Below are 27,545 nucleotides of genomic sequence, written 5' to 3' on the forward strand. Positions count from 1 at the left end.
TACACTGTGGTCATAATTTGGACTTTGGAGTGTAAATTGTGGTCATTTTCAGAGATGTTTGTCTTGCTTAATTTTCTGCTCAGCATAGTTTGCACATCACTGTACATAAAATCTGCCTTAAATAAATGGATTTAAATAGTGGATTTAAATGGATTTAAATAATGGATTTAAATAGGATTTAAATACTTTCTACAAAAGTAGAAATTGTTGGAAAAGCTCAGCAAGTATGTCAGTGTCTGTGGAGAGAATTTAAGTTAATGTTTCCAGTCGACCCAAAACATTAACTCTGTTTCTCTCCATAGATGCTGACAGACCTACTGAGCTTTTCTAGCAATTTCTATTTTTGTCTCTAATTTACAAGATCTGCAGTTCTTTTGGTTTTTATTTGCTTAAAACACAATATATTTCAGAAAGAACTGCATCAAAGTTGATGCTTTTATATGTTCTATCATGTCAAATTGCTTCTGTTTGACAAATACAGCTGAAAATGGGCTGATCAAAACAAAACAATTTTTTAATCACTGACTGGGAATAATCCTTGCTAAGTATTTGAAAATAGACTTAAGAAGAAGAGCATGGAAGATCATAGAAGCTAATTTTTTTCTGAATATAATTTATCTTTGAAATGCATCAACCTTTTGCACTGTTTTTACACATATTGGCAAATAGCACAGAGAAACCTGATACAACTTAATGGAACTTTTATCATGTATGAATAAAAGCATTTTGCTGCGACTCCCAAATGATTGATTATCAAATCCCTTTCCTTCTATAAAATATAGTTACATCTAATAGCAAATGGCATCTTAGCTAAACAGATCCAAATTGTCAATCTCGCAAACCTCAGGCTAAGTGTGATAGTTTGCACTGGGCGTTATCACAATGCTTGCCCACATTTGAAGTGCTGGAGCAAACATCAATACTGATCCTAGAATGGCTGCCAGCAAAAACAGCCACAAGAAAATCCGATCCAGGACCTGAGCTACAAATTTCCAGTCTTCCACAACCTGTGAAGAAAGAAAGAATGTTTAATAATGCAATGTGAATAGTTCATTGCCGCAGAGTGCAGTGGAGGCCAGGACGCTAAATGTCTTCAAGGCAGAGATTGAGAGATTCTTGTTGTCTCGGGGAATTAAGGGCTATGGGGAAAATGCGGGTAAGTGGAGTTGAAATGCCCATCAGCCATGATTGAATAGCGGAGTGGACTCGATGGGCTGAATGGCCTTACTTCCACTCCTATGTCTTATGGTCTTATGGTCTTATGATCTTATGAGTTTACCTGAGATTTACAGGTAGAAAAATGGAAAGAAAATTATATTGATGACAAGATCGTGTGACACATAGGGAGAAGACCTAACATATAAATGGATACTGAGGAACCTCGATTATCTGACATTCGATTATCTGAATATTGGATTATCCAGCAAAATTGCAAGGTCCTGATGCCTGGTTAAACTATGTTATCTGACATTCGATTAACCAAGCGAAATATTCCCCGCCCGTGTTTGTGGAAAATTGATGTTCCTCTGTATATAGCTTGATAGCTGATGAATTGAGCATTTCAAAGGATATTAGTTTGGAAGGTAATGCTTGGAAGGTCAGCATTGATGAACTCTTGGACAATGCACACACTTCGAAAAACATTGATGTCTTTTCCGAAACATGCAGTCTTTTGTTGCCAAGATGACTTAATCATTGAACTCTCCACAAACTCTTTTAAATAGGATTCTCACATTTAATCTTTTAACAATTAGGGCACCTTTAGTTGAGTTCAGTGAAGCACAAGTTACAACAAAGTGTGAACTGCAGATTACACCAACAGAATCAAAGTTCAAAATGCTAAAATGCTGAAATGTATGACAACCAAATGCAGAAAATGTTACATGGGAGAGATGCATTGTAAGAATATCGTCTATATGGTAAAGGGCTGTCATGGTGAAGAGTGGCAATGCAAAGTCGGCAATGCAAAGTTATAGAAAAATGCATTATAAGCCATGAGAGTTGTCATGAACTTTTGTACAAAGGTAATAAAAACAATATAAAACAAATATTATTTCATCTTGAAAATGCTTTATCCAACCAAAATTACAACTCATAAAATTCATTAAAGTTAAAATATAATCAAATTGAAAGCACAGTTTTGGTCTTTTAATTCTAAAATGTGAACATTCTAAAAGCACATGGCCAAAGGGCAACATTGCCGTGATGTAATATAAGTGAGTGCGCAACTGAACTGTTTGTCACATTTAAGTGTACCATGTTACTGAAAAGGTTGGGAATCACTGCTTTAAGCCTTTCAAGCTCATCTCTAACCAATCACCTGCTAGACAAACATTGCTGAAGGACTGTTAAGAACATAGGTACATAAGGAACAGGAGCAGGAGTAGGCCATTCAGCCCTTCAAACCTGCCTGACCATTCAACAAGATCATGGCTGATCTGTACCAAGCCATGAATCTATTATCATGCCAACTCAAAGTAACTGTCAACTCACTGATATTTCAAAAATTTATCTACCTCCTCTTTCAACACGTTCAATTATCTCGTCTGCTCAAGTCTCTTAAAGTAAACAATTCATGAACATCTGGGAGAAATGATTTCCTCCCATCTCAGTCTTTAATGAGTATTCCTTGGGATATAAGAATAGGGAAGTCTTACTGAAACTGTACATGGTGTGGGTGAGACCACATTTGAGGTACTTTGAGTAGTTTTGGTCCTCTTTTTAAGAAAATATATTATTTCATTGGAGGCAGTTCAGAGAGGATTCACTAGGATGATCCTGTTATGGAGGATTGTCTCATGAACAAAGGCTAAAAAGGTTGAAATTCTACTTACTGGAGTTTAGAAGAATGAGAGAAGATCTTATGGAACATATGGGATTCTTAAGGGGCTTGATAGGGTGAATGCTGAGAGGATATTTTCCCATGTGAGAGGGACTAGAACCAGAGGGCATAGCCTCAAAATAAAGGGGTGCCAATTTAACACTGGGATGAGGAGGAATTCCTTCTCTCATAGAGTTGTGAGTCTTTCAAACTCCTTGCCATAGACAGCTGTGGGGGCAGAGTCCTTGTGTATATTTAAGGTTGACATAGATTGGTTCTTGATTCGTATTAGAAACAAAGGTTATTGGAAAATGACAGGAAAGTGGAGGTGAGGAATATCAGATCACCCATGATCCAACTGAGCGGTGGAGCAGGCGTAAGGCTCCGAAGGGCCTACTCCTGCTCCTCTTGCTATTACTTATGTGTCTTATTCTGTAATTATGTCCTGTAGATAAGGACATCTCCATTTGTGGAAGCATCTTCTCAACATCCACACTGTCAAGTCCCCTCACAATTCTGTAAGTTTCAATAAGATCAGCCCTAAGCTGTTTAGTCATTCTTGATAAGTTAACCCTTCATCACAGGAACCAGCCTAGTGAATCTCTTTTGAACAGCCTCCAATATCAGTATATCCTTTTTTTAAATACAGGGTCCAAAACTGCACACACGATGTTAGGTGCAGCCTTATCAAGACTGCATCATTATAACAAGAGTTCCTTTTTATAAACTACAAACTACAGACAATATAAACTAAAACACTTCTGCATTTTTAATTGCTTGCTGGACCTGCATACTAATGTTTTGTGAAACTTGAAAAGAACACCCATCTCCCTCTGTGCTACACTTTCTCGCCAGTTACATAGTAATCTGCCTTTTGATTTTTCCTACCAAAGTTCATTACCTTGCACTTTTCTACATTAAAATCCATCTGCCCAGCTTTTGCCAGTACACTCAACCTATCTATATCCTTATGTCCTCATTCCAACATGCTCTCCCACCTATTTTTGTATTATCAGTAATTTGGACAAGTTACACTCTGGACTTTCCTCCATATCGTTATTATAGATTGTAATGAATCCTTGTAGATCCTTGTAGCACCCCACCATTTATGTCATTCCAAGCTGAAGAAGAAACGTTAATCCCAACTCTCAATCTTTTGTGTGCTAATCAATTTTAAACTGACCCTATTACATTAACCATGAGTTCCTGTCTAGTACAAAAACCTTTTATTTGGTACCTTGCTAAATGCCTTTTGAAAATCCAAATACACCATTTCTGTGAAATGAAAAAGAAATGAGGAATTCCTTTAAATTTTAGAATGAGACAGAAATACCTTCAGTGAAAGAAGAGTGAACACATCTGTTAAATTTTTAAAATCTTTATCGTTATTATATCCTAGACTCCAGAATTATTATATACAGCAATGAAGCTACAATGTGCACATCTTTAAATATTATTTTATTTTGGAAAGCTCTGATGTGCACATTGTTGGCTTGTTATTATCCTAGTGCCCTTACCTCACGAATAGAATGCTCTTTCTTTATGTGGCTTGAGATGTATCTCACCGATTCAGCAGCCTTTTCTAAGATTGCGATCACAGCTGCATTTTCATCATTCTTCACCTTGTTGTGCTGATGTTTATCAAATGTTTTTTGCTTCACTTTCAGATTCTCACTTTTCGAACAGTGGTAGCGATCAGTGTGGCCTCGCATACATAATAGTTTGGGAAGAGTTTGAAGGAAGAGTTTTTTCACCCACGGGGCCATGGGGTGGTAGGTGGTTGAGGATCGGTGATGGACATTTATCACAAAGACAGTGACAATGATTGAGAGCGTGACAAAGATCATAATAAAGAGCAAGTACTCGCCAATCAATGGGATGACTGTTGAGGAAGAAGGAATTATTTCTTCAATAAGCAAGAGGAACACAGTTAGTGAAACCAGAACTGAGGTGGATAGAGATAGCTTCTCCCCTTCATCTGATGGTGAGTAGAAAACCAGTACAGTTAAAAGAGATAGACCAAGGCAGGGGATAATCAGGAACAATGTATAGAATAGAGGCAAGCGTCTCAATACAAAGGAATATGTGATAAATGGATATGAATGATATCCAGCCCTCCTCATTCCTTTCATTCCTGTAGCATTTAAGATTTCCCATTCCCCATTGTCAAAGAAATCCTTTCGGTCCACATCTTCATCCACCAATATGAGGTCAACCATGTTTCCATCATAGGTCCAGGATCCAAATTTCATTGAACAGTTTTGTTTGTCGAATGGAAAAAATGTGACATCTATTGTACAGGAGCTTTTGTAACTTGCAGGAGGTGTCCATCTCACTGTCCCATTGTACTTCACAATCGCCTTAGTCATCACGGATACTTCAAACCTTCCATCTGCACTGATAGGCAATAAAGATACTGTTAGGATCATAGCTGATGTTATGACTGGGCAAGTCAGTTCAAGAATGAAACCTGGCTTGACACCATTTTTATTTAAATTAAACATGATGGCTATTTAGAGGCTTATTACACAAAAATAAAATAAACAAAGCTATCTAATATATAGAGTCAAAACGTGTGACAGTTGAAACGTACAGCAGGTCCGTACAGCAGGTCAGGCACAACCGAGGAAAATTAAAAATATGTAACATTTGGCTATAAAATATATACCTGAGTTGATTGCTGTATTGACAACAATTTGAATTTAATTAATCAGTTTAAATTATGCCCCAGGATACTAAAACCCAATCAAGTTTGACTGTATTGTTTTGCCAACATTGAACCAATGAGACAATCCAATGTTGGGGATATTAAAAAGGCAAGCATTTTGACAATCAGATAGAACAACTGCCATCAAGACAGAACCAAGAAATTGGCCTGAGCAGCAGCATCTTCTTTTGTAAAGACAGGTGTAAAGTATAATGTTTTCTTTAAAATAAGCAGTTGAGAGAAATGGGGGCTTAGATTTGTGAATAGTTGGTGTTTAATGTTCACTTTCAGAGTTGAAGAATAAATTGATATTTTTTCTTTAAATAGTCAAATTTGGGAGTTCTCTGTCAATCATATTTTAAAGATTACGAGACGAGGTGAGTTTTTCTGGGTGTTTAGTTTAATTAACAGAGGGGTTTACTGCTGTGTCATAACAGTTTACCATCTAAACTTTTACACTAGGGTAACTGTGCTTGCCTTGAACTGTTCTATATTCATCTCTCGGAGACAAAGTACAATTTGTTCTGAATTCAGTCAGGTCTCCTTCAAAACTGCCCCAAAGGCTTTTAATCCATTTAAAAGCAATCAATTCTTGCTTATTTTAAAGAAAACATTGTACTTTACGACTGTCTTTACAAAAGATAACGATACTGCCCAGGCCATAGTGACAGAGGCGGAATCTCCATCACTACAAGGATTCAAATTTAATAAGGAAGAAGTCTTGGATACACTAATGGCAATTAAAGCCAACAAGATATCAGGACCAGATTAGATGCATGCAAGGATTTTGAAGCAAGTGAGGATGGTGATTTTGTGGGCACTGGCCATAGAATTCCAGTCCCCAGACTTGTGGGAAGTGCTAGAAGACTGGAGAATTGCAAATGTTATAGTCTTGTTCAAGAAAGATTATAAAGTTAATCCCAGCTATTATGTACTAGCCAGTTTAAATTTGGTGGTGAGGAAGCTTCTAGAAACAATTATTCAGCATAGAATTATCAGTCATAAGGAAATAAGATGGGTTGATTAGGAAGGGGCAGCATAGATTTCTGCATGGAAAATTGTGCTTCTCTAACTTGCTGGAGTCTTTTGACGGCCAGACTGCTGATAGAGTGAAGGTGTGGGAAAAGGTCTGCTAACCCACGATAGGCCCACAAAAGCAAAATTGGCCAAACCATATCAAAAACACCCAGAATTCCCAAGCAGGCTCACAAGCTAATTGAGACAGCATGCAGACAAGAGAATACACTCTAAGCTCTCACTAACAATGACAGAGCACCACAAATATCTCAAAGCCCCAAGGGTCACACAAAGAGCAGGTCAGACAGAAAGGCACCAGCAAGGACATGCTCCAGAAACAGGGCAATGGAAGCACCTCAACACTTCAGAGGAGACATTAACACCCACCTGTGAAGAGAAATGGAACCATCAATACTGTCAGGATGTTGTATTGTGTGAAGGAACAGGACATTCATCCAATAACTGCTTTCCAATTAGCATCCTTGCAACTAGATTATTCCATTTCCAGATACATTGTAGTTTCTCATTTCTTAATCAGTCTCATTGTGCAGCATTATTGTAAAACTGGTCTTATCCTCAGCTCTGGGAAGAGAAATCTGATCTACCTGTACAGATTGTCAGTTCTGTGTCAGCCTTGTCTGTTTCTCTTCCAGTGATATCGTTTGCAATAAACTGTTTGTCAATTACACTTCGAGCTTTGTTTTGTGATCTGTAACCTATTGGGCAAATTCTCCAACAGTTTGGCGTAGTCGGCAGGATTCGATCCTTCTAGTGATATCGCTTGCAATAAACTGTCAATTTCACTTCAAGCTGCTGGCAAATTTCTCCAACAAAAGGAACAGTAGCAATGTGGGAACAAAATTGGTTGAGTGATAGGAAACTGAGAATAAAAGTCAATGCATATGTTTCAAGCTGGAGGAAAGTTTGTGGTGGAGTTCCGCAGTGATTGCTGTTGGGATCCTTGCTTTTCCTGATGTATATTAATGAGCTGGAGCTTGCTGTGCAAAGGGCAATTTCTAAAGTTTGCAAATGACACAAAGCTTGGAATCATTGTAAACTGTGAGTGGGACAGTGTGAAACTCCAAATGGACATTGCAATGGGCGGATAGGTGGCAGATGGAGTTCAGTGGAGAAAAATGTGAAGTGATACATTTTGGTCAGATGGACTTTGAAATACAATATAAATTACAGGGTATAATTCTAAAAGTGGGTACAGGAGCGGAGGGACTTAGGTCTATATGTATACAAATCATTGAAAGTAGCAGAACAGGTAAAGAGGGTAGTTACTAGTATTTGTTTGGCTACAACTTTTCCCATCAGTGTTTTATTCCAATCTCTCCAGTGCAGCTTCATTTTTGTCCCACTGACGCATTGATGCATCAATTAACAGCAACTAACCGTTTGACAATGCCGTAAATAGGTAACTTCACAAAACTTAATTTCATGTTGTTGTTTCTGTAGGATGCAGAAAAATTCTACCTTCTGCTTGTGTTAGGAGCAGTCGCTCATGGGTCAGTTGCAGGGCGAAATGCCCATGATTAAATCTGTTAGCAGCAGTGGAGTTACTGTGATTTTTGCAAATCTTTATCCTCTCATTGAGATTCTTTCTAAAGTCCATATTGGAGACATTGCCTATGCAGATTATTACTGTACTTGGTAAAATGACTGGAATCAATACTACTCCAGTGTCTACCGGGGTCATCTGATGCCAACTTGCAACAAAATGTGCAGTGTAGCATCCCTTGAGAAAACTTGTTGGAGCAGATTAGAGTTCTTTTTATGGTGCTAACTGCAGCAAGGTAAGTGAACATGATTAGCTTTAGAAATTTTGTTAATGAGTGAGTGGATGGGTAAGTGAGTGAGTAAATAAATGGCTGAGGTGGGCAAAGGGAGTGCAAGTGAGTATAATAGATTAATGGGAAACTGGGTGGCAAGTGGAGTGAGGCAGTTTAGGACGTGGGCCATAATGTGAGAGTAGTCAGGTGGTTGAGAGAGAAGTTAGGTCAGCTTGCCTTGGGTGGGCTATTCATATCAGAATTTTGTCAGTGCTCAGGAGAGTGGTCAAGTCAGGGGAAAGTTGGAGATGGGTGAAGTTGACTGAGGAATGGGGTCAGTTGTGTTGTCAAGCAGATGTAATTTTCAGATTAAAGCTTTCTCTCATTTCCTGAGTAATGATCTAGGTAAGCACAGCAGAGTTGACCTGTTCTCTGACTGTAGCTCTGGAGGGTCTCAAAGAGGAGGGGAATTATCCATCAGATTTTGAAAACTTTTCAGGCAACTCTCACATAGCTCTGCATGTCAGAACATTCACAGGGGCCCAACATACATCAGTCATACATCTGGATCTTTGATAGAGTCATTGGATCACACAGCATAGAAGCAGGTCCAGCCAATCCATGTTAGCCATCATCACAAAACTAATCCCACCTGCTTGCGTTTGGCCCATGTACCTTCAAACATTTCTTATTCCTATACTTTAAACGTTGTAACTATACCTACATCCACCACTTCATCTAGAAGTTCATTCCACACATGAACCACTCTCTGTGTAAAACAAACTGCCTCTCATATCTTCTTTTAAATCTTTCTCCTTGCACCTTAAAAATATGCCCCCAGTCTTGAAATCCCCCACTCGACGGAAAAGACACCTGTGATTCATATTATCTATACCCCTCATGATTTATCAACCTCTATAACATCACGCCTCAACTTCTGACACACCCAGTGATAAAAGTTTCAGCCTATGATGATCCGGAGCTTGGAATGTTTGGCGCAATACTCCACCCACAGCACTAAAAAGACCATTACACACAACTCAGTGTTTTAAATACCCCACTCCCTACCTCCTTTAATTTTGACAGTCTATCTTGTTCTCCGTCATGTACTTACTGTATCAAGTGTCCCTTTATATGCAGCAATGCTTTTCACATCAACTATTTCACGTTGTAGAGTATTCCAAATTCTAACCAAGCTTTTAGCAAATAACTTTTTCTTAAATTCTATTCAAGGTATATTTCTCCTCATAATTACGCCATCGCGTTTTGGACTTTCCAACAAGTAGAAACATCCTTTTCACATTTACTCTATCAAATCGCTACTTATATATTTAATGTACATGTAACCTCTCAGTTCTGGTATCATCATTGTAATTTTTTTTTTGCAGTGTCTCCATGGTGTCTGAGGATCCTTTTTGTAATCTGGAGACCGGAACTGAGCGCAGCAGCTTTCAATGCAGCAATAATTTTCTTGGCTCGTGACCAAATGGCACAAACATTTGCTAATCAAATATTTATGGAAATGGATAAAAAATACATTCCTTTGCATCATGTATACTCAATATCTGCTGAAGAGCACTTTGAAATTTCTATACAATGGGAAATGGAAAACTTCCAAAATTTTCCCTGTGTGCCTAAGGCATTACATTCATTCCTGCCTCTTTAGTGTTGCAACTTAGTGACAGAACTGGGATGAATGGCAGTAGAAATGTAGAATGCAACCAAAACAAAAAACAGCTGAGTGTCAATTTTCTAAAAATCAAAATTTTAAAATATTCATCACTCATTCCTTTCTCTTTTTTTCTCTCTTAATCCACACTTTCACTCCACCTCAATTTTTCCTACTGTCCTTATTTTACTTTATATCTTTCCTTGTATATTCTCTTGTTTCTTTCTCAATCCTTTAAACTCATCCATGAAGGAGGTGTATACATTTGGTTATATCATTCACTCAGTCCAGATGTCTCCATGACCTCACTGCACCATGAGCATGTCAAGTGTCCAAAGAGTTGCAGCAGGAAAGACTGTCAAGGAGGAGAGTGAGGGGAAAAATCTGACCAATGGGTCATAGAGTCACACCAGAAATCTTTCCATTCCCTAAAATTCTGCTCTGATATATTCAACTTGCCAGGTGATTCTTACATGGGATGTAGCTATCACTAATGGCCAACACTGATTGCCTTGCTGGTGCTATTTAAAAGGGCAGTTAAGAATCAAACACATTATGATGGGTCTGCAGTCATGTATAGGCCAGAACAGTTAAGGATGCCAGCTTTTCTTTAATAATGGACATTAGTGAACTAGATGGGATTTAACTGGTTTCATCTTTTCATGAAGGTTAGTTTCCATTTCCAGATTTTATTGATTTCAAATTTCATAATTTTCCTGGTTGTATTCAAATATATGTTCCAGAACATTAGCCTGGAGATCTGGATTACTGGTGCAATGACATTACCATTATTTTTAGATTAGATTACTTTTTTTAGATTAGATTACTTACAGTATGGAAACAGGCCCTTCGGCCCAACAAGTCCACACCGACCCGCCGAAGCACAACCCACCCATTCCCCAACATTTACCCCTTTACCTAACACTATGGGCAATTTAGCATGACCAATTCACCTAACCTGCACATCTTTGGACTGTGGGAGGAAACTGGAGCACCCGGAGGAAACCCACGCAGACAGGGAGAATGTGCAAACTCCACACAGTCAGTCGCCTGAGTCGGGAATTGAACCCAGGTCTCTGGCGCTGTGAGGCAGCAGTGCTAACCACTGTGCCACCGTGTCATCACCTCCCCATTCTCACTGTTTTCTCGAATCTCGAGATAGCTCCATGTTGGTGTGTTTATTATTAAACTAACTGACAATGGTGTCACAGCTCTTGCTGTCACCTACAGCTGCATGCTTCCATTTTTGGGCAAAGTGGGCACTACCAGCTAAATAGAACCTGATTGGTACCAGCAGATGAGAGCTGGTTGCAGAAAACCATCATGGAATGTAAAATACTCATGTACTAGCTTCCTAGAGATTTTCAGAGACAATGCTTCTCGAAAAAGCGAAGTAGACCGGGACTGAAAGCAGGGCCTGACCCATGTTGGGGAGGGGAGCAACAGGACATTGTGGCTGGCAGATTACCAGCTGGGGACAATCCTATCAAGCTAGCCAGCCCCCACTGCTTCACTGCTCACCCCACCCCCGCCAAGAGATGCCTGCCCTGTCAGACAACATTCCTTGCAGTGGCCTCTGGGTTATTTGTCATCACTGAGTAGCTTTCCAGCATCCCACTGGCTGAGGTAGCCAAGATGAAGAGGGCAGCCCAGGGAGGCCTGAGGAAGGGAACTTGCCAACGATGCAGGTATAGCAATGATGGTGACCATTATTCTCTGTGTGGCCCTCCACGGGTTACTGAGCAGCGATAAAAGAAGGAAAGACTTCCTTGTGCCCCACCCCCTCACATTTGAAATGTGTAAGGAAACTGTCAGAGTTTACCAAGTGGTCTCTCTGTCACAGTAAAGTGCCCATGAGGATGGCAAGTGTCTGATAACTGACTTAATTAGTTAAGACAACAGGTCAACTTCCCAACAGGTCAATCCTCACACTAGGTTTATCTCTCACAAAATCTTTCGCCATATCTTATCAAATTTCCTCATTAACTACCTGCTTTGATCCTGTGCTAACCCCCTAGTCCACATTTAACCCTATTTTACCACTTGCCATCCACAGAAGAGCTCATCACTCAGCAGATATTGTTTAAAGTCCTACATCCCTGGCATCTGTACCAACTTTAAAAGACCACTGTGTGCCTGGAAAAGCTTTGGCAATCTGGCACTGCCCCTCACCACACAGTGGCCAGAAAGCCGTGTTATTCAAGGTACATAATTAGCAAGGCTGACAGTCTTTCATACTTATAATTCCATTCTCTCAACTTTGTTACTGTGTATACACCATGCGAAACAGTTTACCTCTCCTAGCTACATTCAATCTAAACAACTCTGTAAGTCAGTGCTACTCTATCCCAGCGCACACCTCAGACACATGCCTTGTCAATCTCCATGAGGGCACATCACATACATCACATACTGGACAATTGCAAACATGATCTTTTGTTTGCAGAGAGCAAAAAAAAAACCAATTGAGGCTGCAGTTCACCTGCTGGCATTATGACCAATGAATATTTTACATTCCGAGATGGTCTTCTGCAGCCAGCTCTTATCTACTGGTAGAGGGTGTCAGACAGGTCCTGTCTAAATTGTAGCACTCGACATAAATGAATTCTGTCACGTGCAAAGAGAACTTCCTCCTTCGCATTGTCCTCATCCTCCTGCTCAGAAGACTGCTCCCATTCCCTCCAGTTCTTCAATATCCAGCACATCTCCTCGTTGTCTTCTCCAGTTGTGCAGAACACAGCATACCTGGATGACGCAGCACTCTCAGTAGTATAGCAGAGGGCATGCAGATCTGATATGACCTGAAGGGTTCTGTAACTGTGATCTCTACCTGATCTTGGAGATCCTCTTCCCACCTTGATGTGGAGAAGCCAGTGTTGTACTGAGGTGTACAAAGTTAAAAATCACACAATACCAGGTTATAGAGCAACAGGTTCATTTGGAAGTACTAGCTTGTGGAGTGCTGCTTCTTCATCAGATACCTGATGGACTATAACCGGATGTTATGTGATTTTTAACTTTCTCTTCCACCATGACAGCCTGCAGCTACTTCTGGACATGTCATCGGCCCTGGTCATCTAGTGTCCAACTTCTAGGGTAGGCAGCCACAGTGACTAACATGCCAACAGTAGCTTGGACACATACTCACTAGCAATGATCATGGTGGGAATGTAAGGAGCTAACCAGCTCTGATAACCATCAGTGGCGAATATTCTATAGCTAAGACTTGCATACACTCCTCCATACAGTTAGACACGCAGCTCCCTGATAATAAGGGTTGTGCCTCCATCATTCATTCAGCTTCAAGTTTAGCATATGTAGGAAATTTGTGAAGGTGTTGTGCCAGCTGAGTGGCCAACATTTCATCAAAAAGGAGAGGTATGCTATGGTCTGACCTCCTTTCTATCCCAGACCCACATCAACCATGAAACAAATCTTGCATACAGTGGGGTCCATTGTAATATGTGAGCAATAATGAAGCAACCATCGCCACATCCGACAACACCCTTGAATATTTCACACATTATGGATTCATTTTGATCAGCATTTTCCTCTTCTAAAGTTATTGCCATTACTTTGTGCATTCATTCAGACACTAATGCACAATTTACAAGGACCAATGCATGATGCATATCATCTTTGACCAACATTTGAACCTTAAACGTGTTCCCTCTGTATACATTGCAAGCGGATGATGAAACATTGTAATTTGAATATAGCTGCAGTTTGCAAGCTCATTTTCATGTATTTGCTTCTTCAATGGCCTGATGTCCAGCAGATAAGGTCTATCAAAGTGGCAATTACCCCATCCAGGCTGGGCATTGTCTCATTCTGGATTAGTGGTGCTGAAAAAGCACAGCAGTTCAGGCAGATGCTACCTGAACTGCTGTGCTTTTCCAGCACCACTAATCCAGAATCTGGGTTCCAGCATCTGCAGCCATTGTTTTTACCTGGGCATTGTCTCAGTCATTTCCAGTTACATTGAACATCAAGTGAACAGCAAGTGATGGCAAGGAACACAGCAGCAGCATGGTCTGGATGGTTGCCAGATACTCTGCCCCCTCCTCCCAGAACCAATTTCTTTCCTTTTAGACTGCAGTGACCCATCAGTCCATTTCCACTCAGTCGCCCATGTGGAGAGCCAGCACATTGAATTTCACCTCCAGCTTTCTGCCATATACCCTGAGCCCTAACATTACCTTACCCCTCATGCCCACTCAGGTCCTCAACATTCCCCTTGTAGAGGCCATGATGGTGCCACTGCTAATAGTCTGCACCCCGCCTTGAGATTTGATCACCCCACTCATTTTTGACATTGAATACTCCCCTTGCTCATGTAAGTCCCCCTTTCACCTTTCTCAACGATCAATGCATGGACCTCCAATACAATATTGCCTTAGACATCTAACTGACTTTGACAACTTATCCCCAGACATGACTGACCACACCCCTGACCATTGACTTTGTAGCTTCCTGACAGTTAATACATTATTCCTTTGTGATATCCCAACAAGAATGTCCATTCCCCACTCCCTGGACTGTAGTCATAGACCCTGACCATGCCTCATCCAAATGACCCTGGTCAATCCACTGGACTGGGCCCAATACTGATTGTACTTGTAACTGTTCAGTGAGATCAACATTCACCCCGCCCTTCCCTACCTTTAGCCAGGTAATTGAATGAACGTGCAAAGTGTTTTCCATCTAGGCAGCTGGCACGTGTTGTAGATGCTAGGTTGACCTCTCAGTATGCTGTGCATTCCTGATGAAGGGCTAATGCCCGAAATGTCGATTCTCCTGCTCCTCAGATGCTGCCTGTCCTGCTGTGTTTTTCCAGCACCATACTTTTCGACTCTGATCTCCAGCATCTACAGAGCTCACTTTCTCCCTCTGCAGCAAGACATTCCACCCTAGGACAGATCCTTACTGGCAAACAACCTGCCTGTGTGTCTGCGCTAAAGAGCTCATCAATACAGCAGTTCTGATAGCTTCTAGTCTCTGGCTGAAGCAACAACAGGCATGGCCTGGATACTGTCGGCATGCAGGTAGGTAGAACATGAGTGCATGCGAACAGAACAAGTGAGCAGCCCTGTGATGCAGCTTGGTTCATTGAATGAGCTGAATGCCTGACATTGCATGCAAAGTGTCCTTGCAGCAGCCTGTCAATGCCAGTTGTTGTTGTGCTCTGTAATACTTAGAACATAGAACATTACAGCGCAATACAGGCCCTTTGGCCCTCAATGTTGCGCTGACCTGTTCTTAACTGTCCTGCAGTGGATTGGAAGGGTGCAATAGAAGCTGTGAGAATTTGGCAACTATCAGATGCCAACCTCGGTGGGGAGGGTTTTGTGCCGCTGTTGCCCATCAATTGTGCCCTGGAATGTTGTTACATAGTGAATAACATGGAGGTTCCTTACAGCCAGTGGTGAGCTGAAGTCACTCAGAGAGAATTCTTTACATTGAGAATTCTTGGCATCTATTTTGCTTGCAGAGGGTTGTAGGACGGGAAGCCGCATGTTAATGAGGTGAGATTATGCAGTTAATAGATTTTTCAATAAGCAATAAACCCGCTTAATAGGTAATTCACCACTGCCTAGCAAGAATGTCATCTTGGATCCTCGAGCTTACTTTGAACATGCAGGAAGTCACTCCCAACCTCAAGATATGCCTTACTGAGTTTCTCTCACAATTCTACCACAGTTCTTGACATAGCCCATTTCATTGGGACCACTCTAAGTGTCTGCCCAATGTAAAGCCTGTTGTCTTTTAATTTTAGTAAAATGTTTAACCTTGGTTGGTTTTCCATCCGATTATCAAAGATTATGTCGAAGAATTAAGAGAGTTCAACCAATTAACCTACAATATACATGGTGTGGGCTGATGCTGCCAATCTGATCTACCATTTCCCACCACCATTTGACCTCACTTGGTTCTCTCCCTCTGTTGTCAGGGTGATACATATTTCCCTTCCACAACTCCCACCTTAACCCCATCGCTCAACAAATCTATTTTGGGTTGGCCCTGCCTTTCGATCCTAATGCCTCTCTTTTCCACCAGAAAATTACTCTACTGTTTATTCATTGGCAATGCTGCAGCCACTGGAATTTTTGAACCAGAAGTTCAAATATTGAGAACTTAAAGTGGCCAAATGATTGTTAATTCCATTTTCTCTAAATCTGAATTGGGATTTTTAATATTGCCATTACTTAGGGAACTTACTGTTTTCTTAATGCAATATATGGGCATCTAGGCTTTAAAGAAAACAATGTGTGACTCTACACAACAGGTTCAGCCCTGTACAAGTAAAAATAGGAAATCTAAACTGCTTTAACTTTTCAATAAATCCTGTATCTCTACAAAATCCTCCAAGTTGTTTCAAACAACAAATCAATTGACTTTCCTTGTGTGAGACCACAGAGGATTTTCTGGCTATGCAGAATCTTGTTCAATATTTAATAAGCAGGTTTAAATATAGTTTTAATGAAATTTACTGTTGCTTGTCAGTGATTTCAACTCAATGATCAATCTGAGACTCATAATACTGAAAAAAAAATCAAAAGTAACAGTGTATGATCTTAGTAATGATAAGGTTAGCATATAAAACAGCTTAATTAAATAATGGTCAAAATATTTCATACAGATCTCAATTCTTAAAACATTAAACAAATAATTTATGTTTACACATCCTTTTATGACTTTAAGGCATCCTTAACTATTTTTGGAGTAGTCATCGATTGAACTATGGGCAATGCAGCAGACTGCACTGGACTGAATAATTGAGTGATCTGTTTTAGTGATATTGTTTGAGGGATTAACATCTGGCCAAGAGCTCTTCTTTGAAACAGTGCCTTAGAATATTTTATGGACCTCAGACAGGACCTCAGTTTAACACCTCATCTTGAAGATGGCAGTTGCAACAATGCATTCTGTCAATGCACGATTATAGACCTTTGAAGAGGAACATGAACTTGTAAATCTTTGAATTAGAAACGCAAGATGCTAAAAGTGAGCCATGACCAACATAGAGTCATAGAGTCTTCGAGTCATATAGCATGGGAACAGACTCTTTGGTCCAACTCATCCATGTCAAATAGGTTTCCTAAACTGAACTAGTCCCATTTTCCTATGTTTGGCCCATATTCCTCAAAATCTTTCCTATTCAAATGTCTTAAATGTTGTAATTCTACTCACCTCTACCATCTCCTCTGGCAGCTTGTTTCTATAAGAACCACCCTCTGCATGAAAACATGGCCGCTTGGGTCCCTTTTAAATCCTTTCCCTCTCACCTCGAACCTGTGCCCTCTAGTTTTGAGGAAACTACCCTGGGGAAAAGACCTTGGTCTTTTGCCTTATCCATGCCCCTCATGATTTTATAAACCTCTATAAGGTTTTATAAGGCTCCTATCCCCAGGGATAAAGCCGCAGCCTATTCAGCCTCTCCCTACAACTCAAAGGTTCCAGTCTTGGAAACATCCTTAGAAACATTTTCTTTGCACTCTTTCCAGTTTAATAACATCCTTTCTATAGCAGGGCAACCAGATTTGTACACAGTAGTACAAATGTGGCCTTACTAATGTCTTGTATAGTTATAACATGATATCCAACTTCTGTGCTCAGTGCTCTGACAGATGAAGACAAGTGCGTCAAACGCTTTCTTCGCCACCCTGTCTACCATGACCCCACTTTCAAGGAACTATGTTACATGTACCCCAAGGTCAATTTGACTACATTCCCTAGGGCCCTATCTACCATGACTGTTTAACTCCTGCCCAGGTTTATCTTGCTAAAATGCAACACCTGACATTTATCTAATTTAAACTTCATTTGCTATTCCACACTGACCCAGTTGATCAAGACCCTATCACACTCTTAGATAACCTGCTTCACTGACGCTATATGACCAATTTTGGTGTCATCTGCAAACTTACTAAACATGCCTCCTATATTCTCATCCAAATCATTTATATGAATGGTGAACAACAGTGGACCCAGCACCAATCCTTGCAGCGCATCCTATTTTTGCAATTAGTTTGAGCAATCAAAGAGATTCTGGTGTGTTGATGTATGGAGAAATCACTTCCACAATGATGAATAGATTACATTTGAATATGTGTCCACCTTTGATAGATTAATAGGATATTTTTAAATGGAATTTGGTTTTCTTTGTACATTGTGGCAAGAGGTTGCTGCTGAGGTATTTCCACATGCAATGTCACCTTTCAGCATTCCCAGTTTGGGTTCAATATTTAAGGATGAATGCTCCCTCTATTCTAGCTCAATGATGCAATGTACTTTAACAACAGTAGTGTTTACATTTCCATAATTTCAGCAACATTCTTGTAGGTTATAAGTTTGTTTTTATTTGTTCATAGGACCTGGGTGATGCTGGCTAAGCTAGCATTTATTGCCCATCTTTAATGATCCAAAGATCTGCAAGTTAGGTGGATTCTCCATGCTAAGTTGCCCCACAATGTCCAGGGATGTGAAGGCTGGGTGGATTAGCCATGGTACATGTGGATCAGGCAGCATCCGAGGAGCAGGAAAATCGACATTTCGGGCAAAAGCCCTTCATCAGGCCTGCTGTGCTTTTCCAGCACCACACCCTCGACTCTAATCTCCAGCACCTGCAGTCCTCACTTTCGCCATGGTACGTGTGGGTTTATGGGGGTAGACTGGGTAGAATCCTCTTCAGAGGGTCAGTGCAGAAACAATGGGTCAAATGGCCTCTTTCTGTACTGTCAGGATCCTATAATTCTGTGATTTAATTGCCCAGTGGGCAGTGAAGACTCAATCAAGTTGTTGTGAATCTTGAGTCATGTGCAGGCCAGGCTAGGTCAAATGGCAGATTTTCTACCCTAAAGAACATTAGTGAACCAGATGGGCTTTTACAACAATCAATAGTACTTGCCATTAGGGTAGCCTTTCATTCCAAATTTTTATTATTTCACCATTTGCCATAGTGGTATTTGAACCCATGTACACAGAAAATTAGTCTAGTTTTCTGGATTACTAACCAGCAGCATGACAACTCTGACACCACTTCCCTTGAGTGAGATTGCTAATTTAGATTGACATTAATACCACTTCACAGCACTTTGGATTGAACAGATAGAAAAGATTCACCTGTAATGTTGTCTAAACCTAGAATGTGTACCAGGTGGTTGATTGGTATCAAAACGGTATAGAAACAACCCAACTGGTCTATGCTAGTGTTCATTCTCTGCATGAGTCTCCTCCCAGCTGGTATTGCAAACTTTATCAGAATAGATTGAATCAAGTTTTCTTTTTTGGAAGTTAGGGAACTGTAAAAGCAAGAAGACTTACTTTCCATATAACACTATGTCAGGCAGCCAGATTGATTCAGATGGAACTCGAATGGTGTGGATGCCGCCATAATCATCTGGGTTCCAGCTCAGTTTGTAGTCATTCCACTCCTACAATAGGGAAGGTAATCACATTAATACATGATTAATTATCTTTGAAATATACATAAAACCATATTCATTATGCCATTTGATAGACAAATATGCTGAAGTAATTCCACAGAATAACAATTGGAATTAACTGTGTCAGTGAATCATAGCTAACTGCCTGTTAATCATCATGTTAACATGATATGATGGAGGTTATGAAATGATTTTATTTGTTTTAATCAAACATTCATAGCCATTAGTTGATTCTTTTCCAATAGCAGATATCTGCTATCTACCAGCAGGTAGAGCAGTGTTGTTCACTTTTCTTTAATAAAAATAATCATTTTAATTTCGAAGGGAAATCTGAGGGATAGTTCAGCACAATCCACACAATATGATAAGATATAAATTGGCCCATGCTATCTTTTCTGTACAGCATTTTACTCTGCTGGGCTTTGGAATTGCATAACATCTTTCTATGAGCAATTTAAATATAATTGTTTACCTTTAATTGCTTTGATGAGCTGTGATACCATAAAATAGTGTAGACAGATATTATAAATGGATATTTTGACCACAGAGTTATCCTTGATTTTGGGTTTATGATTTCAAATATATCAGGAATAGCTGCAAAACAAAGGTCAACTATTTCCCTGTGAGAATGGGGAAAGCTATAGGAATATTAATTCCATTAAATCTACTGGTCTTTTAATCACCATGGAGGCATTTCACTTGAGTTTTGGATCCTGTAATAGCTTTGATTGCAATGAATTCCTTTCATTGAATGGCATTAATTCTAAGCTTTGCTAACTTCCATGGCCAACTAGCCTGCAAGCACAGATGAGGAGGCATACAATGAAATAGATCCACCAAAGACTACAAGGAAATGGCTGAGTGCAAGGATTATTACTGTACAATGGCAGTGTAACAGAAGTTCTTAATTCTGCACACTAACAATAGGAATGAACTGTGTCAGTGAATCATACCTAATTCCTCATTAGTTACCATGTTAACACGATGCTCATGGAAGCTAGGAAATGATCTTCTTACCTGTTTTAACCAAACATTCGTGGCCATCAGTTGATTCTTTTCATCCTGTAACAAAAGACACACTGGTGGATGTAGCACAAAATCAGTCACTACTTTTAGAAGGTAAAGTATTACTTGAGCAAAAGATTTAAAGTTGTGTCATACCTGGTAGAGGTATGAATACATTGTAGACAATATTTTCTTAAACAATGGACACAACAGTTAAGATGGTGAGCAAATTGTGGGAATTTCTTCATATCAACTCCAGACAATCAATTACCTGATTGGAATGTGGACAATCACAGCCAGCCATTTGCAGGTTCTCAAGTCCCTTTGTTAAAGATGAACTGTCAACAGAATAAGAATTGGGGAGGCAATAGCATAGTGTTAAAGTCACTGGACTGGTAATGCCAAGGGCCAGGCAAATGTTCTGAAAACATGGGTTCTGATGACGAAATTTGAAATAAATGTAAAGAAACAGAAATTAAAAGCCAATCTAACAGGGACTAAGTAATCTTTGCTGATTGTTGTAAAAGTCCATTTGTTTCATTAATGTCCATCAGGGAAAGAAATCTGCTGTCCTTAACTGATTTGACTTACATGTGACTCCAGACCCAGAGTAGTGTGATGGATCCTTAATTAAGCTCTGAAATGGCCGAGAGAATCAATCAATCCAAGGGGATGAGGGCTGGCAACATGTGCTGGCCTTGTCAATGATGCCCACGTCTCATACAAGCATAAAGATAAAAAGAAATATGACTCACTAGCTGACTCATCATTCCACTCTACCTTGGGTCATGAAGACACTGAGATTCAATGGCCTGAATTTTTGCTTCTGACTACAGAGTCAAGATATATCCTGACTTTGCAAACCTGAGCAAGCAAGAAATAGCCCAGGAGGAGGGACTTTTTGTTCCAGAATGCAGGGCTCCTTGAGAGGTGAACTCGATTACACTGGAATGAAAGTAGTGGCTGCCAGGTGGAGAGGCACACTGCTGGGAAAATCTACTGGAATGCTCTGGCGCTGTGTTGAAGCTTAATAAAGAAGAAAAGCAAAAACATTCCTCTAGCCCTCATTCCTTACACGTCCACCACACACACTCCCCAGGTGCCTTCCATGTCAAATCATACCTTCTATGCCAACTTATGCCATTTAATCATCCCACAATGGACTTTTATGTTCCTCCAAGTCAACCTATGCCTCCCAGCCACCTAGCTTATTCCTTCATGTTCTCCATCTCAACCTTTACTCTTTTGCCTTCCCCCTGGCTCTTCACATGCTGTAACTGTCCCAGACTCATGGCTCATAATTAACCATATACCATCTTAGTGGTAACTCATGCCTACACATGCCATTGCCTTTATTTTTACACCCACTGTCAACTCAACTATTTTTCACCATGAACTCATGGAGAGATAACACAAAGTTTGATTAAAGTATTGTAAGTGCATTGCAAACTTCTCTCTATTGACTAAATACTCTCATTAATAAACAATTGACTTGGAGGTGCCGGTGTTGGATACCAGGTTATAGTCCAACACGTTTATTTGGAAGCACCATAGTTATTTTACACTCTTTCAACTGAGTTATGCCTGAAAACAAAAACATTTCATTCAAGTGCACAGTCATTAGAATAGTAAACATTGAAACATCTATAACTCCTTATAGCTATGAAACAAATTTTGTAATGATAGACACTGAATTGTGATAATTATATCAGTCATGCAACTTGAATCCAATAATGGACATTGACCAACCATCAATGCATCCCAGAGCATGCTGTATGGGAAGTTAACAGATATGCTTCCTGTTCTCTAGGTCTCTGTTGATTAAGCAGGACCAAATTTGCCTCTGCTCAAAATGCCTGGGACAATTGTCAGGAGCCATGCAGGGCAGTTATGAATGGACAGCTCTTGCCCAAATGTGTGGCTGGGTTTTAAAGATAAAGCCAGCACCAGGAAACCTGGGAAATCCCGGTAGTGGTCAATATCTCCATCTACGACAAGTAGAAGGATACCAAAAAGCATATCTGATGATTATTCTTATTAAATACTAGCTATTAATGCTATCTATTAGAGGGGACAATTCTTCCACTGTTTTCCCAATGATAAGGAAATGCTAACTGAAGGGTTTGGTTCAGATTATTTTTATTTGTTAATGGGATGTGGGCATTACAGATTTGATGAGCATTGAGCACCCAACCCCAAGGTGCCTATGAGAAGGTCAAGGTGAGCTGCCTTCTTGAACCGTTGAAGTCCATGTATTGTGGGTACGCTTACAATTTGGTTACGGAGGGAGTTCCAGGATTTTGATTTAGCTTCAGAAAACAATTTACTAACCAGCAGGAGTCGAAGTGTGCAAACTGTCATCGATGAAGCCCGTGGACCCATGAGAGCTGTTTATAACTTCAGGGCTTAACACTGACATGCAATGGCCACTTGGTGGATATCCTCAGTGTTACCATCTCAGCTCATTCCAAAATACAACACTGTAAGTTACCAAACTGACTAGATGCCTGTTCCAGGACATAGTAGTTGGACTATTGCTTGGGCAAGAGGAGTGTTTGATGTAACATGCTGTGAAGTGTCAGGCAGCACAATGCCATGGTATCCTAGATGTTCACACTAAAAGACTCTATGAGAGGAGGAAAGGCCACACAGTCACAATGCATCCTCAAGACATTGCCTTAAAGAGAGCTAAGAACTTAAGGCATTACTACTGCTTAGAAAGAGTAACCCCAGCAGAAAAGAAAGATAAGGGGAATGGGGAATATGTCACTAAAAGCATACATCTGGATGGTGGCACTATGTCTCCAGTCTCAGCCTTGTTTCCAGTATCATTTCAGAAATACATTGCAGTAATTACATTACATGGCATTAATTTCAGGGCCCAATACTCATGTGGTCTTTTATTGATGGCCCTTAAACAGATTAGTATAGAGAATTAGGGAAACTCACACCAGAAATTAAATCTTGTTTGGTGCATATATCCAGATGAAAAGGGCAGCAAGTATGTAAAAAGGAGTTTACTTGTCTTTGTATTCCACTGCACATCTGGAAGCCTCTTCCAAATATTATTTGTGCCCTCCGGACACCTAGGACCATGTTGGATTGCCTTATATATAGTTTTAGACTCTGAGCTTTTCATAAGGCTGGCTTTCTGCCCTGAAATGTAACCACCATCCTTTGCTGCAATGTTTATATCATCCTTGGACCGCTGCTTTCTGACAACTATTGGTGATTCTGCGGGAATAAGAGTCCTCGTCTAAGTGCCACAGCATGGTGGCATGGTGGTCAGCACTGCTGCCTTACAGCGCCAGGGATCTGGGTTCGATTCCCACTTTGGGTGACTGTCTGTGTGGAGTTTGCACACTCTCTCAGTGTCTGTGTGGTTTTCTCCAGGTGCTTCAGTTTCCTCACACAATTCAAAGATGTGCAGGTCAGGTGAATTGGTCATGCCAAATTGCCCATAGTGTTCAGGAATGTGTAGGTTAGGTGCATTAGTCAGACGTAAATGTAGGCTAGGTGGGTTACTCTTCGGAGGATCGGTGTGGACTTATTGGGCTGAAGGGTCTGTTTCTATGCTGTAGGGATTCTAATGAATCATTCAAGTGAAATGCTAACATCATCCTTTAAAATGACTAGACTTTGACATATAATTAAACATGAATAGGTCCTGTTTTCAGTACCAGAATCCAGAGGTTCTGGGTTTAAGATGCACCATAGAACTTACTGCATATGTTTGTGCATTAAATATCAAATCCTTCCAACATGCACAATTTGCAGATATTAGGGGCAGAACACATTCCTGGTCAGCCCTCCCCCATCACTATCTAAAGCTTGCATGTGAGAAAAAAACATGTTTCCATAGCAATCCAGCTTCCCTCCACCAGCATTTTTTTTATCTGTGGGTCTGATTCTCTATGCATGTTGTCTATATGTGGTCAACCAGAAAATTGCAAATAATTGATTCAGCCATAATCTAACCTGGATACACTTGTATCATAGACGTGTGGTTTCCCTAGATTGCAAAATTGAGCCTAATGTGTATGTTCTGTATTACACGGTCCTCTGGGACTATGATGATTTTACCTTTTATTTTACTATCCATAGTCTTTCAAACATTGTGAGAAAATTACATTGATAAAGCCATGCATTACTCAACAGTTTGCTGTTACAAATTCAGAATTATTGCAACTTATCAGTCATACATGACCTGGAGCAAAGTTTTCTCACTAAAGTCAATGTAATGCAACATTCATTTAAAAATAGTCTTTGGAGTTTCAGTTAAAATCAGAAAATGTCAGTTCTCTGAAAATGCCACTTCATGGACTGACTTACCACATCCACCAGTTGGGAGATTTCCAGTCCAAACTTTACTTTTATTGTATCACTTATATTTCTAACTGGTCTCACCCATTTCTGGTATCCTCGAAACAGGTTTTTTAGCAGGGTGTCCTCTATCTCTGCCAACAATTTAATTGTTCTGACAGCTGGAATATAGAATGTTAAAGAAAGAATTAAGTGTCAAACTAATAAATTGAATAACATAATTGAATAAATGAGACATTCACCAAAAAGGAATAGACATTTACACAATGAAACCACACATTTCGCTTGCATGAAGATCTGATAAAAATGCAAATGCAAGATTGCTAGGTCTCGGTACCCTTTATCCTGACTATTAGATTTCTGGGAACAGAGTGGGGTAGAACAAAAATGCTCCAATCGAATAGCATCGAGCATATTGTTGAGACAAAGGTGTGCGTAGTAACCATTTTCAATGCTCTCCATCTCTCTTCCAAGGATGACCCTGTAGATATTCAGTCTTTTGCCTGACACTTTCAAAACAAAATTAACTTCCATAACATGTTTTTAGTTGTAATCATTGGAAATATAAAGATTTGTGTCATGTTGTCTGAGCTGTGGATTCACAGTAAATTGTTTTGAATGATCAAAGCAAAGAGTCATAGAGATATACGGCACAGAAACAGACCCTTCGGTCCACTTGTCGATGCCAACTAGTTATCCTAAATAAATCTAGTCCCATTTGCCAACATTTGGCCTATATCCTTCTAAACCCTTCCTATTTATATAGTCATCCAGCTGCCTCTTGAATGTTGTGTTTGTACCAGCCTTCACTACTTTCTCTGGCAGCTCCGTTCACACACACACCACGCTCTGCAAGTTGCCCCTTAGGTCCCTTTTAAATCTTTCCCCTCTCATATTAAACCTTTGTTCGGTAGTTTTGAACTCTGCCACCCTGGGGAAAAGACCTTTTCTATTTACCCAAAGATGCTCCTCATAATTTTATAAATCTGTATAAGGTCATCCCTCAGCCTTCGAAGCACCAGAAAAAAACAACTCCAGCATATTCAGCCTCTTCTTGTAGCTCAATCCCTCCAAGCCTGGCAACATTTTTGTAAATCTTTACTGAACCATTTCAAATTTCACAATATCCTTCCAATGGCAGGCAGACCAAGATGAATTTCAGTGTTTGTGGTATTTGATTCTTCTACTATTAGATCCAAAAATAACTTTGCCTTTCATTCTCACTTAAGTGTCAATATTACTATTTCTCAAAATTTCTTCTTAACAATTTGTGTGAGAAATAATGACAACATCTGAATGTTATCTTAAAGTGTAAAAGACTCAGATTAAGATTCTAGTAAATTGAAAGTGCAGAACAATTTGACTTTTAATTTATTTAAAGTGTATTTTAAAATATGGATAGTGGTTGGGACAAAATACAACTATTGAAGATTAGGACAGCATCTATAACAACATAAATAATTTTATCAAGCTTTATTCCAATATGGTAAGGCTCCTTGTTGACATTTAGATGTAGTAAAATTACCCCTTAGAACTGAAATAAGGTTATTATCATGTTAGTCAAAACTGAAGCTATTTCTCATTAAACTAAATGTCACACAAGGAAGTATTCTTTGAAAGCATTACCATATTTAACCCTCCTTTCCCACTTGTATCCTAGAATCCTCAAATTTTTTCGTAAACCTTGCATTATCAGAATTCCTCAGCTCTGCCATTCCTCAGCTCAATGGCCAAGATAACCTTTTTCACTCTCCATTCTATCACCAATTTTGAAGTAATCTACAAGCTTATTAACCATACCTCCTATATTCTTATCCAAATTATTTAAATAAATGACAAACAAGAGTGACTCAGTGCTAATCTTTGCAGCACTTGGAGGTCACAGGCCTCCAAGTCTGCAAAACAACCCTCCACAACCATCCTCTGTCTATACCGTCAAGTCAGTTTTGTATCCAATTGGCTAAGTCTCCCTGGATCCCATGAGATCTAACCTTATTAATCAGTCTATGATGCAATATTTTGTCGAAGGCCTTGCTACCATCCATGTAGACAACATCAGCTGTACTGCCCACATCTATCTTCTTGGTCAACTCTTCAAAACACTTAATGAAATTTGTGATTTCATAGGCACAAAGCTGACTATCCCTAATCACTCCTCACCTTTCCAAATTCATGTAGATTCAGTCTCTCAGGATCCCCTCACACAAGTTACCCACCACTAAAGTTAAGCTCACCGGTCTGTAGTTCCCTAAATGTTCCTTGCAGCCTTTCTGGATTGATGGCATAACATTAGCTCCCCTCCAGTTTACTGGCATCACATCCAGGGCTGACAAGTCAATTATCTCTTCTTGAGGCCCTGCAAATTTCTCCCTAGCTTCCCCAGTGTCCTGGGAATACACTTGATCAGCTCTTGGGGAGTTAGGTGCCATTATGCATCTTAGGAGCTCCAGTACCTTCTCTTTTGTAATGTGCACTCCTTTCAAGATATCACTTCTTATTTCCCTGAGTTCCCTAGCTTCCATGTCTTTCTCCATGGTAAATACTGATGAGAAATATTTGTTTAGAATCTGATCCATCTCCTATGGCTCCACACTTAGACAACCTCATTGATCTTTAAGGGACTCAATTCCCTCCCTAGTTACTGTTTTGCTCTTTGTAGAATTTCTGTATTCTCCTTTATCCTATTTGCCAAAGCTATCTCATGTCCCCTCTTCGTCCTCCTGATTTCCCTCTTAAGTATTCCTACACTCCTTTATACACCTCTGGGGATCCACTTGATCCT

The 27,545-nt window shown here is 39.9% G+C and overlaps 1 protein-coding gene across 3 annotated transcripts in view; it reads right to left on the reverse strand.

Moving 5' to 3' along the window:
• Window positions 1-276: 276 nt before the first annotated feature.
• LOC140488005 (neuronal acetylcholine receptor subunit beta-3-like) overlaps window positions 277-27,545 on the reverse strand; it is a 44,970-nt gene continuing 17,701 nt past the window's right edge. For all 3 annotated transcript variants that reach the window (XM_072587551.1, XM_072587568.1, XM_072587559.1), the window contains 5 exons: window positions 24,773-24,924; window positions 20,453-20,497; window positions 19,314-19,423; window positions 4,339-5,218; window positions 277-1,007 (listed from right to left, as the gene is read on the reverse strand). In XM_072587551.1, the coding sequence (XP_072443652.1) occupies window positions 849-1,007; window positions 4,339-5,218; window positions 19,314-19,423; window positions 20,453-20,497; window positions 24,773-24,924 (1,346 nt within the window). In that variant the 3' untranslated portion in view covers window positions 277-848. The remainder of the gene's footprint in view (window positions 1,008-4,338; window positions 5,219-19,313; window positions 19,424-20,452; window positions 20,498-24,772; window positions 24,925-27,545) is intronic.

This window comes from Chiloscyllium punctatum, chromosome 2, assembly GCF_047496795.1.
Source record: "Chiloscyllium punctatum isolate Juve2018m chromosome 2, sChiPun1.3, whole genome shotgun sequence".
Classification (NCBI taxonomy): domain Eukaryota; kingdom Metazoa; phylum Chordata; class Chondrichthyes; order Orectolobiformes; family Hemiscylliidae; genus Chiloscyllium; species Chiloscyllium punctatum.